The 14336-nt window shown below is 40.2% G+C and overlaps 1 protein-coding gene across 4 annotated transcripts in view; it reads right to left on the bottom strand.

Moving 5' to 3' along the window:
• ACOXL (acyl-CoA oxidase like) overlaps positions 1-14336 on the bottom strand; it is a 368095-nt gene that overhangs the window by 58418 nt on the left and 295341 nt on the right. The window contains exon 18 of one of the 4 annotated variants that reach the window (XM_075203753.1): positions 5669-5767. The exons of the other annotated variants lie outside the window; for them this stretch is intronic. Within the exon in view, the coding sequence (XP_075059854.1) occupies positions 5708-5767 (60 nt within the window). The 3' untranslated portion in view covers positions 5669-5707. The remainder of the gene's footprint in view (positions 1-5668; positions 5768-14336) is intronic. 4 annotated transcript variants of the gene reach the window in all.

Raw genomic sequence — 14336 nt, 5'->3', positions numbered from 1 at the left:
TTTATTTGTTTCTTAGAAAAGCCAGTGTATACATAGTATACGTTTCACCTTAACTTTGTGGTTGTCAGCATGCGATACATGTATTTTACACAGCTGTTTGACATTTTTTATTAAAAACCTATTAGGTACTTCTGCGCAACTCTCCTTTTTCCCTTTTGTATGCTTTGTTGGGAGGGTTAACACTACCTCCTTTTGAGAGCTGCTGCATTTGTTACCTGGTCAGTAATTGTGTTCTTTTTCCTATACCTGTAATATTCATATTAGCGCCAGAGATTTCTTTCGTTCTGTCCTTTATTGATATACTTTAAAATAAATCCCTCCTAATACTATAGCGAAATATTAAGTGAAAGTGACTATAAATGTGAATTAAAATAGCAAAAAATTGCTATGCCCTGCTACTTCATATCAATTTGTATGAATTATAAGTGTATAATGATATAAATCACTCCCTTGTTGAAAACGTTTTATAACTTAAGGTAACACTCTTTAATAAAATAGTTGTTGTATATGTGGTGTGCATTGATTAATGCGATGACCTTAATTGAAATGATTGATCAATGATGAGCTAGTACGTTGCTTGAATCAGATCTAAAACAATTAGTTTTAAATCACACAGTCTATAATCACATTAATCCTATATAGTGGTAATCTAATTAATATTAGTACCACTAATATAGTAGGGACTCCTTATGAGTTTAAAACATGCCCTTTTTGTGACCTCTCAAATCCACATGTATGCTATCCTATAAAGCCCAATAAGGGTTAAACGTTAGTATTACTATATAGTAAATAGCCAGGGACTAAGCGAACTCCATAGTTTCTAATCTAGTAATATAATATGCTGGTAATTCTAATAATACATGGTCCCATAATACATGTGGTAGGTTAGTTTCCTATTACAGGTCAGGCATCTATCTGTATAGTGGATGTCCTACTAAACGGCAGTCTTATCATTTATACCGTCACACGCATACACACACACTTATGCTGTTGTCTATTGCCCATACAGGGTTGAGTGTATCCTAAGATTACTAATTTAGACCAATCTAGTAGGGAGTGAATAAAAGCAGTAGCAGGGTAAACGCCAACGCGCGTTTCGCTACATGCTTTTTCAAGGCTAAAAAAAAGGTTGTTTTAGATCTGATTCAAGCAACGTACTAGCTCATCATTGATCAATCATTTCAATTAAGGTCATCGCATTAATCAATGCACACCACATATACAACAACTATTTTATTAAAGAGTGTTACCTTAAGTTATAAAACGTTTTCAACAAGGGAGTGATTTATATCATTATACACTCATAATTCATACAAATTGATATGAAGTAGCAGGGCATAGCAATTTTTTGCTATTTTAATTCACATTTATAGTCACTTTCACTTAATATTTTGCTATAGTATTAGGAGGGATTTATTTTAAAGTATATCAATAAAGGAATAGTTATTTTAATGATTGACAGATCGCTGAGTGCCTCCAATTACACATTTCTTCCCTATCTTTCCCTTTTGCTTCTACAATCCCTAGGTCTTGAAGGCACTGTCCTATCCTGGTTCTCATCCTACCTATCTAATCGCTCTTTCAGTGTTAATTTCTCTGGATCCACCTCTGCTCCGCTTCCTTTATCAGTTGGAGTACCACAAGGCTCAGTCCTAGGTCCTCTGCTATTCTCTATCTACACCACTGCTCTTGGAAAACTAATAAGCTCCTTTGGATTTCAGTATCATCTCTATGCGGATGATACACAAATGTATCTATCCTCTCCTGATCTTTCACCATCTGTGTTGTCTCGCGTTACTGTCTTTCTGCCATTTCATCTTGGATGTCTTCTCGCCAACTCAAACTCAATCTTTCAAAAACTGAATTAATAATATTCCCACCCAAAATCAGAAGCTTCCTGCCTGACATTTCTATTGATAACATGACCATAAATCCCACCCCGCAAGCTCGTTGCCTAGGTGTAATCCTTAATTCACAACTGTCATTTATCCCCCACATCAATTCAATATTTAAATCATGTTACATACACCTAAAGAACATTTCCAGAATATGCACATATTTGACACAAGACACCGCAAAAACATTAATTCATGCACTCATCATCTCCAGCATCGACTATTGCAATTCCCTCCTTACTGGTCTTCCCAAAGTCAGACTTAAACCCCTACAATCTATTTTGCATGCAGCGGCTAGATTGATTTTCCTTACGAACCGTTTTTCCTCTGCTGAGCCACTCTGTCAGTCTCTACATTGGCTACCTGTATTTCAACGAATCCAATATAAAATTCTTCTACTAACATACAAGGCCATCAACAAAATTGCACCGACAGTCATTTCCTCACTGGTCTCGAAATATCTCCCCACTCGACACCTCCGTTCTGCACAAGATCTACGTCTCTCCTCCACTCTCAACACATCCTCCCATTCTCGGTTACAGGATTTTTTCCGGGCTGCACCCACGTTGTGGAATTCCCTCCCTCGCACAGTAAGAATTTCCTCTAGTCTTCAAACCTTCAAGCATTCTCTGAAAACCCACCTCTTCAGACAAGGTTATGATATTCCTCAGCCACCATCTTAATTTCCCTAGATTACCCTATTACCATCCTCTACACAGCTAACGCAAAACAACAACCCTCTGACCTACACTGCATCTCACACCCCCCACTCAATACTTTTACCTTTGCGTTCTAGCTGGTCCATTGTGCAATATGATGTAGCACATGCCCTTGTGTTTCTAACTCCCATTGTCCTAAAGATTGTAAGCTTGCGAGCAGGGTTCTCTTACCTCTCTGTCTGTATGTATTACCCAGTATTGTTTTATCAATGTTTGTTCCCAAATGTAAAGCGCTACGGAATTTGCTGGCACTATATAAATAAATGTTGATGATGATGATGATGAGGAGGAACCACGCGGTTTGTCTACAAATGATTAATATACCTTAAATGTTATGTCACACATTCTTTGTCCAAAACTGCCACTACTAAGTGTTGTTTTTCAAAGATAACACTTTACTATATTTACACACAACAACATATAAAATATGACAATATTAGGTATATTAGGAGCAGCTGGCTGAAAAAGGATGTGTCAGGGTGTTCCTTGTTGAATGCAACCTAGTCGCACTCATGTGCCTTGTATTGCACTAGTCTGCAAAAATTATATTTTGTTTTGTGGGATGTTGAATACATTTACAGAAATGTACAAACACATAAAGTGCTAATAAAAAAGTGCATGGTAAAATAAATTGTTCACAATAACTTTTTCTAACCCAAAGTGTCACGCAACATACTTGATTTTCTTTATGAACTCTTTAACCAACCAGATAAGAGTATTTTTAAACTAAAACAGAAAAATGGGAGAGAGGTGGCTGTAACAAGTCATCAACAAAGCGCTTGTATACTGAGGATAACAGACTTATGGAAAGATCAAAAAATAAAGGAAAGGCAGTAAAAAAAAAAAAAAAGGGAAAAGGAATAGACAAAAGAAAAACAGAGGAGGGGGTGCGTGTGGGGGTTAACGAGTGACCTTGGTTGAGCACAAGAGCGTGAGGCCATCAGAGTCCCTTCAGGCAACATTAATTACATGAGCGAGTAGTGCATACTACTTGTAGGTTTTCCTTAAAACATGGGAACAGGATATGATTCAGGCATGAAGTCTGTTAAAATGTTTAAGGTCCATTTACTCCATTGAAGGTTTGGAGTAAACAGCTATGAAAGTATGTGCAGAATCTAGGAGGTTATGCAGAATGGACTTCTTGTACATGTTAATCAGAATGGTGCTACGATGAATCAATGAGAATGCAGTATCTCCAGGGACTGAGCCTTATGTATCAATTCACGGATGGCATTACAGGAAGTTATAAGTTGGCCAGACCACAAAAGTTAAAGGTGAATTATCTTGCATTGAATTACTTTGTGAGAATGTAGGGCGTCAAAGGGAAAAATCTTGGCCCATTGTTTGGGTTTAATGGTAAACCCTAGATCACACCCCCCAACTTTGCCGCCATATAAAAGATAATATGTGGGCCCTGCCCCAAGAAAATTTAATCAAACGTCATGATAGGTGGGAAAAGCAGTTACTTGTTTGGAAAGAATGTGCTCTTACCCAAATCATCAGACAGGCAAGTAAGGCCATAAAATCAAAGAAAATTAGCAATAGACTGGCTTGGGCTACTGACTGCTCTTGTGGTAGATTATAAAGGGAGAAGGAATATTTTCTAAAGTGCTGCGCTACCTCTTACAAAGAGTGATGGAGCAAGTCTTGCAAATGTTTAATAGACTTGAACTCTACAGAAAGCATTTGAGCTTTCCATGGGTTGACAGAGCAAGGTTCTGTTTGTGTGTTACCTCTTTAGAGGCTCTCTAACTCTTGATAATCAGTTAGGGCTTTTTGTTTAATTGGCTTCTCTGTTTTATAAATGCTCTAGTTAGTACACATTTGCGGCCTCCGAAAGTGTAGTTGAAGTGGTGTCTGGGGTGTTGTTTTCCCTGAAATAGTTCTGAAGTACCTTATTGATGTAGTTTGTGACTACTTGATCCTGCAGCATCATAGGAATAAGGCTCCAAAACCAAATTTTCAGTTTTGTGTCAGAGAAGGTAAGATCAAGCCAGATACGAATGTGATCAGAGAAAGTAGTTTGACCAAGCCCCATTATGGCTAGCCTATGTAGAAATCTGATGGAGATAAACAGTTGATCAATATGAGAATATCTACAGTGAGGTTGGGAAAATTAAACGAACCCTCAAACGACAAGTGCTGCATTTGCCACATATCAATGCTACCCTAATTTTACGCAATGCCAAAAAAGATAGCGAGGAGTTGCCAGAAGTGTCTAGGGTGGGGTCTAAAATGCAGTTCAGGACCCCATCTAAATCTACCATTCATTTCTGGAAGTCACAAATTTAATCAAAATCTGAGTTAAGAATGTATGTTGCCAAGTACTGGAGAATAAATATCAGCAAAAGTGAAGGCTATTATAAAATGGCCCCTCCAGAAACAAGAAACAAATTGTGTTGGGCATTATTGTGTTGAGTGAGACACACTTAAGCGTGTTAAGTCTTGTTAAAGAGAATGTCGCTCTGCCAATCACGATAATATTTATCTTGACCCGAAAGGAGATGCTGTAGAGAATAGGAAAGTGGGGGGAAAAGGGAAAAGTAGTGAAATGGAGATGAAGAGGGGGTACTGTTGGCCTGGATGGGAAGACTAGGACTCGATGATGGATTCTAGGTTATATAAAATAGTATCCACTAGACCACTTATTCCTGCAGTCTGGGGCCCACCTCACAGATGTCCAGCTGCAGGAGAGACAGTGTAGTTGGGGTGGGAGATGTAGTTGATACAGGAACATACATTGGAGGGGGCGGAGGCAAATGGTAATAGAAAGTAACAACTGTACAATACGAGCCCTAAGACCAACCGTCATTCAAAAATTTTAAGAGATAAAACCACAGATCTCTTAACATACATGCTGAAAGGGAATAATATAGAATGTGGGGAGAGAGCAGGTTGTCTGACATTCAAAACAAGGGGTGCAGAAGCAGCGATTCCAGTAAGGCCTAATGTGGATTCAACAACTATGATTAGAGCACATGCCCAGTGTCTATTAGTGTTAGTGAACCTAAGGTTGTGAGAATGACGGGTAATTCGGGTTTAGTAAATGCTTACCTGGGTCACACTCCATATTGCAACCCTTACGCAACATCCTCAATTCCTAACATGGGTGTAGTTGAAAGAGACAGGTATAGCAACAGGATAGTGGAGATCCTGTGAAGGTAAAGTTAAGTAGAAATCAGTGAGAAAATATAGGTAGGGAACAGGGTAACGGAATGAAAAGTTGCAAACAATGTGTACTCAGTAATGGACAAATCACTGTATAATGGGGATATCCGCGTCATACAGCTAAGAGCTTTTGGCTACCCTTAGTAGAATGCAACTTCTGTAAAGTAACGCAATGTGTTGGAATGCAATATTCTATGTATGAATAATCCTAGATAATAATCTGTGCTTCTAAACAACACAGCCAGACTTAAACAGTCTGGTGGCAGGCATATCTAACACTCTGCCATAGAAAAAGCAATACATATGTGGTTTCCTAAAATCAGAGGGATCTATATATTATAGACTGAGGAAGCCCAGGCATATGAGCAGACAGTGTGTATGAGTTTGAGTACAAAGTTGCAAGGTTTATAACCCAATAAAGATAATCTTATTTGGTAGAGGAAAATACAAGAACAGACTCATAATGGAAAGTCAGGGTAGACTTATTCAAATTCACACATCTATTTTCCTGTCAAGAATGAGGGATAAAATTGGGGGACGATACCTGCTAAAAATAAATCGCCCGTCTCAGCTGATTACACAAAATTCGATTGATTGTGTGTAGTGTGCAACATTACTTGTATGTACTCTTGGATTACCCAATCAGCTCCTCTGAATATGGATCTCTTAGGGATCTGCTTCAATTTATAGCTGAATAGAGGCTTTATAAAAGCAGGTACAGCCCTTTCATGAAGCATCGTCTGTCGCTGCCTTTAAGCTTGGTTGGAAGTGTGTTATCAAAGTGTCTCTATTGTGCAAGAGTCTTCAAGATAGTAGGAAGAACAAACAGAATCCCCACACTATCGGAGAACTGCAATGCAAGTCCACAAAAGAGGGTAACAAAAAATATTTATACCACTCTGGGAGATTGACTGTTGGAATGTCAATCTGTCTTTAGGGATCCGAAAAATGGCAATTCACCCAATTGTGCAGGCAATAAGGCAACTGTAAAAGGTCTCTTGCTCAGGCTCTGCAGAAGGGTTTGTAATGTGTTGCACAGTGATGGTAGATAGATCTTGAAAAATGCAAATTTCATGGTGCTCATGAAAAACAAACGGTAACATTAATTTCATGACCTCTTACATGAGCCCAATAAAATCAATGAGGGACAATTAAATAGTAACTGCAGGGTGGCTTTCAGGTGCACTGGGAGGATGGACTAGGTGAAGGCCATCCTCATACTGCTGCGACAGTTGTCCAAGCTCTCCAAATGTCTGTGTATCACAATCAGGTGTGTTTGCATATGGGATGTCTTTTGACTCTTTGTTACAGAGTAAATATGTAACTCATTAGTCTTATTCTGTCCCCTATCCGAGTCCTGCCAGAGCTCTGTTCTAATATCCAAGGCTGCGGTTATTTGGAAGCTTTTGATATTTGTTGCCAATACGGATAGGTCTGTTTTGGTTGGAAGCTACAGCACATATTCTAGCAGCGCTGGATTTCGTGAGGGGCCAGTTAGAGTATTGCCTCCCATCTGGTATGTTTCTATCAACACCAGCTTGAGAGGCTTCAGCATCTAGGTAGAAAATATTCAGGTATACCGGGACCCAATTGGCCTAAATGGGGAAAGTACAAGAGAGTCTGGAACGGACCTGTTGGATTTGCCCATGGTCACTGAAAACAGGCATAGCTGCAAATTTTTAGTGGGTTAGCTCAGCACTTATGCTGCCATCCAACGTGAAGCCAAGCTATACCTGCCCAAATACTATATTGTTACAAACCCTCCCAGGTACCGTAGAAAAAAAGTCTTATAGTCCTTTTTCAAGCTGTACCCACTATGTGAAATTCCCTCCCTCATACAAGACCTTATCCTAGCCTCCAAACCTTTAAGCGTCCCTTGAAAACTCACCTCATTAGGCAAGTTTTTCAAATGATGAAACCGACTTCTTAACCTCCCTAGGCAATAGTGCCAGATCACCATCCCTCTAAATAGCTCACTCTAGAAATATAACTTTTCTCAGTCTAAACTCAAACAACCTACTTACACCAAAAACAACTGTGCTCTGGGAATGGAACATATCGCTAACCTAAGACCTTTTCCCTATAGCACTTTGATTGGACAAATATGCAAACTGTGGCATCAAGCTCGTATTGCTTTGTAGATTGTAAGATTGATATCAGAGCCTCTATATGCTAACACTCGCTCCGAGTCTTGTTTTATTACTGATGTGTTCTCAACTGTAAAGTACGAGTATGCTCATGCTATATTAATACATGTTAATAAAATAAATAATCCATATTCAAGGTGTCTTTTCTGTATTGATGAATTGTGTATTGTGCTAAAATGTCTAAAAGTGCTAAAAATAGATTTGGCATCTATAGCCATAAGCATTTACACAAAAAAAGTTGAAATATATACGCTAGTTTGTCAAAAACACAGATTAACACCATGGGCACATCAAAAATAAGCATTCAAAACATCTTTGCAAAGACGTCAAGGTAAAGAATGCGTGATCTGCAAACAGGGTGTAAGTGCTGAGGCTATTTACCTGCTGTTGCTGAATTAGGCTACCTGCAGAGCACTAAATGAACATGCTTGCACTTCCCTTTACGTTGCCTTATTTAATAAGCCTGTTTGCATGTGTACAGATTCACCTGCTTAACAGCAGTGTACCTGAAACATTGTGATAAAATTGTACACACATCTAGAATGACACTGCATATATAAGGGGTAGGAAAACTGGTCAAATATCAACTGTACAAGATTTCATATCTACAGCACAGGATTATACAATTAGGCTGCATACTAATTACTAAGTACATAATCTGCAACACCCGTGTAATACATGGTCCAAAGTCCTCTCCGTGACTAGTGTTTCACAGTTCTACATTAGTTAAAATGTATTGTATTCTCATTGTTCTGTACACTGAATAGTGTTTTGCTTGTAACACTAATAACTATATATAACTGTTGCTCCTATTAACTTAGTACTCAGCCAGAGTACCTACAGCCAGTGTAGCATCTGCCCATTGGGCAATACTTGGCACTGAATTCAGCGTTAGGAGATTACAGTGTCAGTGCTCATTAAAAAAGTGATATATCGATCACTGTCATCAGCACTATAAAGTTTACACACAATAGTTTAACAAACCAACAACAAAACAAGAAAATAATAATAGTTGCAGCTTATAGTAATACTGGCATTATGATCTATGTGTGCAGCCCAATAGCCAGGACACTCTTCCTTCTCTTTTTTTTTTTGTGTCTTTGCAGCTTGATGCGTGTTTAATATTAACTCTTCTAGAACTACATACAAAAAAGAAACTGAAATTAAATACATTCTAGAACAAAAATAAAAATAACAGGAATTTCTAGAACTTAAACAAAGTGTGCAGTAGGGTTAATATCATTATTAGGGTTACACTGCTGCCCATAGAAAGAAAGTTTCAAAATCACATGTTTGAAAGACATCTGTACTTTCTGCTAAAATTATACATGAATACATTGCTGTGTCAACCCACTCACTTCCCCCCGTTCACCATTTTACTAATTGTGCTCCACCTAAAATATTTAGCTTTAGTTGATGTTATCTTTTGAAAGTTGGAAACATTATCATCTTTTCTTGCTTGCACTATGTATGCCTTTCATTGGTGCAAGAAAATGGATACACACATGACCGTCACCTGAAATTTAGCAACTATAGTCATTTGTATGTTTTAGGGAATGTTGGCAATGTTAACTTTCTTTCATTAGATGACAATACAAATTTAGGCATGTTTCATTATTTTAACTTCCAAGATGACAGGTACAAATGTAAACAAGAAAATATTTTTGTAGAACATCTATGATTTACTTAAAATCTCATTTAACACAGCCAGCATACTTTTCTATGAAATTATCACTAGGCAACACAGCAACCTAGTTCCATAACAGCTGGAGAGCCACAGGAAGAAACAACTACTCAAGGAGGCAAACTTGAGCAACCATTAATGTGCTCCTTGATAGGGATGTGGATGTTTAAAGATAGTTCCATCATAAATATTTAATTTTAGGTGAAATCACATGAGATAAATGAAAGAAGAAAATCTCACTTATTTTATCTTATCCTACAAAATAGCACATTTCACAGATGACTAAATGGTCCAAGTAGGTGATCTCTCCATCTTCTCCTTGGGGCAGACTCTTTTCAAACATCTAGTAGAGTTGTCAAGGCCCCTTCCATTTGCGAGAGAGGGAAGCCAATGGTGGAGGTAACCTGACAACGCCACAAGCAAATAATAATAATAATAATAAAAAAAAAAAGACACCCAGGAGAAAGGATCTCCAGCACAGACTATTACCAGTAACAAGGGACCAACCAGATACAAGGATTGGGGGAGCATAGATTTTGCTCTTTTTGTTTACCTCTCATAATTCCATGGAGTTATCCTTGATATTGAAAAACAAAAACATCCATGCATTATAATGACAAAAATTATAAAATCAGGATTTATTATATAAATTCTCCACTACGATTCTTTATAAGGAAATCTTCAAAGTTTATATCAATCCCAACCCCCACGCCTGCCAATTTGCATGTCATTTTAACACTCTGCTACATAATAAATAACTGTTAAAGGTCACTATGCACACTTCCTCTGAGTTAAAGTAGTGATCAGTACTTAACTATTTCTCTCTGATTGTGCTCTTGTTGAAAAACTGCTAAAGTCAAGCTATTGTTAACCTTACATTCAAAGCTTTATTTCTTTGTCAAGTACCAGTGACCTGAAAATGTTTATCATAAGCAAAGGGAGCCAAGATGTACACATACAGTCAGGTATACGCACTGCATATACACAAATATTAGATGACAAATGCAGGACCATGGTTAAGTAATCAAATCTGTTAAAATGTAGGGAATGAATTGGATATACTTTTCAATATAATTTTCTAGATGCTTTTATGGTGAACATTTCCCATGAGTGTAGTTTGTCAACTGTATTTTACCTATAAAGATTTTGTTGAACCCACAAAATATAGTTTTGCCACCTTTATCTCTCATTTAATGCTCAGCTGAGAATAGGAAAAAGAATCCTGATTTTCATCAAACAAAGGGAGATGCTTACTGACTTGGGGATGTGGTCTTTGAAAAATGGATGCATTGATCAGGGTGTATCAGGGAGTTCCTATTTTTTTTCCTGGAATGTTGTGATGTATGGTAAAATCTGAGGTTTCTGTTGAAAAGCGTTTGTACTCTAGACTTGGAAAACAATTATTTAAAGGGAAAATTTTAGGTAATTAAAAACAACTCTCCCCACTATATATTTTTCTAGCAAAACACATTTCGAAATGAGTACACTCATCATGATATATAAGTAGTTATAGTACATAGTCACATATTTTACATATTGTGAGCCATAGAAATACACATTACAAAAACAAAAGTTCTTTTAGTCAGCTATCACAAAAACAGTAATCTATACAGATACTACCACAACATTTTCAGAGACAACTTTTTTTCTGCCATTACTCTCAGTGCTGTTCTGCATCTGGTATTTCTCTGCTCCTGTCCTCTGTTCTGTTCCTGGAATTTCTGTTCCTGGAATTATTCTGCCCATGTCATTGGTGCTGTTATGTCCCTTGTACTTCTCTGCCCCTGACTTTAGAGCTGTTCTGCCCCTGGCACTTCATGTGACAGGACCAGACCCTACAGAAGCGCACACCAACCAGATTAGTCTCCTAATCAGTGGGCAAATAGGGATCCCAGCCCAACCACGAATTCTTAAATGCCACCCGGTGGCCAGGTCTATGTTTATTATGGTCCTGGGGAGGGGGTGGAGAAGTCCCACAGAAAGTAAAGAACAGCTGGTGGGACCCTTACATGTCACAAAGTCATGTAAGGGGTTAATAACGGGAGGGTCTGGACACTATCTGAGATCAGGAGGTGGATTTGGGTATTTACTGACCATTGTTTGAGGATGGTACAAGCCAGACTTGATGGCAGGAAAACAGCAGGGAAGCACATGCTGAGAACATATTCTAGCTTCACCTAGCTGGTACTGAAGCAGATATTGAGTAGTCGTAATCTATCAGTGCCACAGGAGATCGCTGAACCAGGAAACCTCTAGGACAGAACAGGTGCTGAATTCTAGACCTGACTTACCATCACTGCAATGGGAGAGACTCTGGGATTCTGGGGAATTGGTGCACCTACAGGAGTAGGGAGACTGGTACCTAGAGTCCCACCAAGCTGGTGGGAAGTTGTCCAAGTGGCCAGGATCAGAAATATAAAGAAAAGACCCACCAATCGGAATGGAACCCACAGGATCAATTCTTTTGTTCACCTGGGACCTTGTTGTTGGGAGTCCTATGACTGTTATTTGACTGTCCCTGATGGGGACTTTGCTGGGTATTGTACTGACACTGGGTGTATGATGACATTGGTTATTTGAAGGTGGAGGAAGACTTCTCATTGGGGAGCACTGTTGTATTTATTGTGTGAGTGCACATTTTGATAAATATAGGGATCATTATTTCTTTCTCGCCTCCTTACTTTTGTGATCCGTGAACCTAATGGACTGGGCACTTAGAAAAGTACAGTTCCAACCATGGAGTCCTCACACTTCTATGTTCCTGTCCTTGGTGCTGTTCAGCCCATTGTATCAGTGTTTTTCTAGCCCTTGCATTTCCGTGCCTTCTGCCCCAGATACTTCTCCGCCACTGTCTGTCCTTGGTGCTGTTCTGCCCCTTGTAGTTCTGTGCCCATGTCCTTCATGTGGTTCTGCCCCTGATACTTCTGTGTCCCTATCCTTGTTGCTGTTCTGCCCCAGTCCTGTGCTGTTTTCCCCTAGTACTTCTCTGCCCTGGTTTTATGTGCTGATCTAGCTTTGCTGTGCTCAGTGCTGTTCTGCCCCTTATACTTCTCTGCCCCTGTCCTCTTTTGTCCCTTGTACATTTCTGCCCCTATTCTCAGAGTTGTTCCGGCACTGTTATTTCTCTGCCATCAATATCAGCGATGTTCTGCCCCTAGCATTTCTCTGCCTCTGCCCTCCATGCTGTTCTACCACTAGTACTTCTCTGCATTTGTCTTTAGTGCTGTATTTGCGCAAGTACTGTTCTGATCTGGCATTTGTCTTCCCCTGGTACTTCTCTGCCCCTGTCCTCAGTGCCATTATGCACAAGCATTTCTCTGCCCCTTGCCTCAGTGCAGTTATGTACTAGCATTTCACTACCCCTTTCCTCAGTTCTGTTATGCACTAGCATCTCTCTGCCCCTGCTCTCAGTGCCGTTATGCACTAGCATTTATCTACCCCTATCCTTGGTGCTAGCATGCCTCTGTCCTGTTCTCTGCCCTGGTACTTTTCAGCCCGTCTTTGCTGCTGTTCTGCCAGAGTCCTCTATACTGTTTTGCTCTACCATTATCTGCTCCTGTTTTCAGTGCTTTTCTGCACCTGTCTGCCTTGCCCCTGTCCTCAGTACAGTACTGTCCCGGATCCTTATCTGTCCATGTCTTCAGTGTTGTTTTTCCTAGGTCTTCTCTGTCCATGTCCTCAATGCTGTTCTGACTCTGCCTCTGACCTTGATGCTGTTTTGACCCTGCGATCTCTAGAGTTCTTCCTCTGGTTCTTCTCTGCTGCTATCTTCTGTGCTATTTTACCTCTGTCCTAAGTGCTGTTATGCACTACAACTTCTCTGCCCCATCCTCTGTGCTGTTCTGTCACTGGTACTTTTCTGCCCCTGTCCTTGATGCTTTTCTGCCCCAGTCTTCTGAGCTGTTTTGTAATTCTCTGCCCCTGGTCCTTGTCCTGTTCCACCCTTGTTGTTATTGCTGTTTTTACTTAATGCTTCTCTGCCCCTGTATCGTTGTGCCCCTGTCCTCTGTGCCGTTATGCCCGCTGTACTTCTCTGCCCCTGTCCTCTGTGCCGTTATGCCCCTTATACTTCTCTGCCCCTGACCTCTGTACCGATATGCCCCTTGTACTATCTCTGCCACTGTCCTCTGTGTCGTTGTGCCCTTCCTCTGTGCCGTTATGCCCCTTGTATTTCTCTACTCCTGTCCTCTGTGCCTTTATGGCCCTTGTATTTCTCTGCCCCTGTCCTCTGTGCCGATATGCCCTTGTATTTCTCAGCCCGAGACCTCTGTGCCGTTGTGCCCCGTGTACTTCCCTACCCCTGTCCTTTATGCCCATCGTACTTCTCTGCCCCTGATCTCTGTGCCTTTATGCCCCTTGTACTTCCCTGGCCCTGACTTCTGTGCCTTTATGCCCCTTGTACTTCTCTGCCCCGTGTACTTCTCTGCCCCTGTCGTCTGTGCCTCTATGCCCCTTGTACTTCTCTGCCCCTGTATTCTGTGCCTTTATGCCCCTTGTACTTCTCTGCCCCTCTCCTCTGTGCCGATATGCCCCTTGTATTTCTCAGCCCCAGACCTCTGTGCCTTTATGCCCATTGTACTTCTCTGCCCCTGATCTCTCTGCCTTTATGCACATTGTACTTCTCTGCCCCTGTCCTCTGTTCCTTTATGCCCCTTGTACTTCTCTGCCCCTGTGCCGTTATGCCCCTTGTACTTCTCCGCGCCTGTCCTCTGTGCCGTTATGC

The sequence above is a fragment of the Mixophyes fleayi genome, chromosome 3, assembly GCF_038048845.1.
Source record: "Mixophyes fleayi isolate aMixFle1 chromosome 3, aMixFle1.hap1, whole genome shotgun sequence".
NCBI lineage: Eukaryota > Metazoa > Chordata > Amphibia > Anura > Limnodynastidae > Mixophyes > Mixophyes fleayi.
The sequence above is the reverse complement of the archived record's forward strand: the minus strand, read 5'-3'. Positions and strand labels throughout refer to the sequence as shown.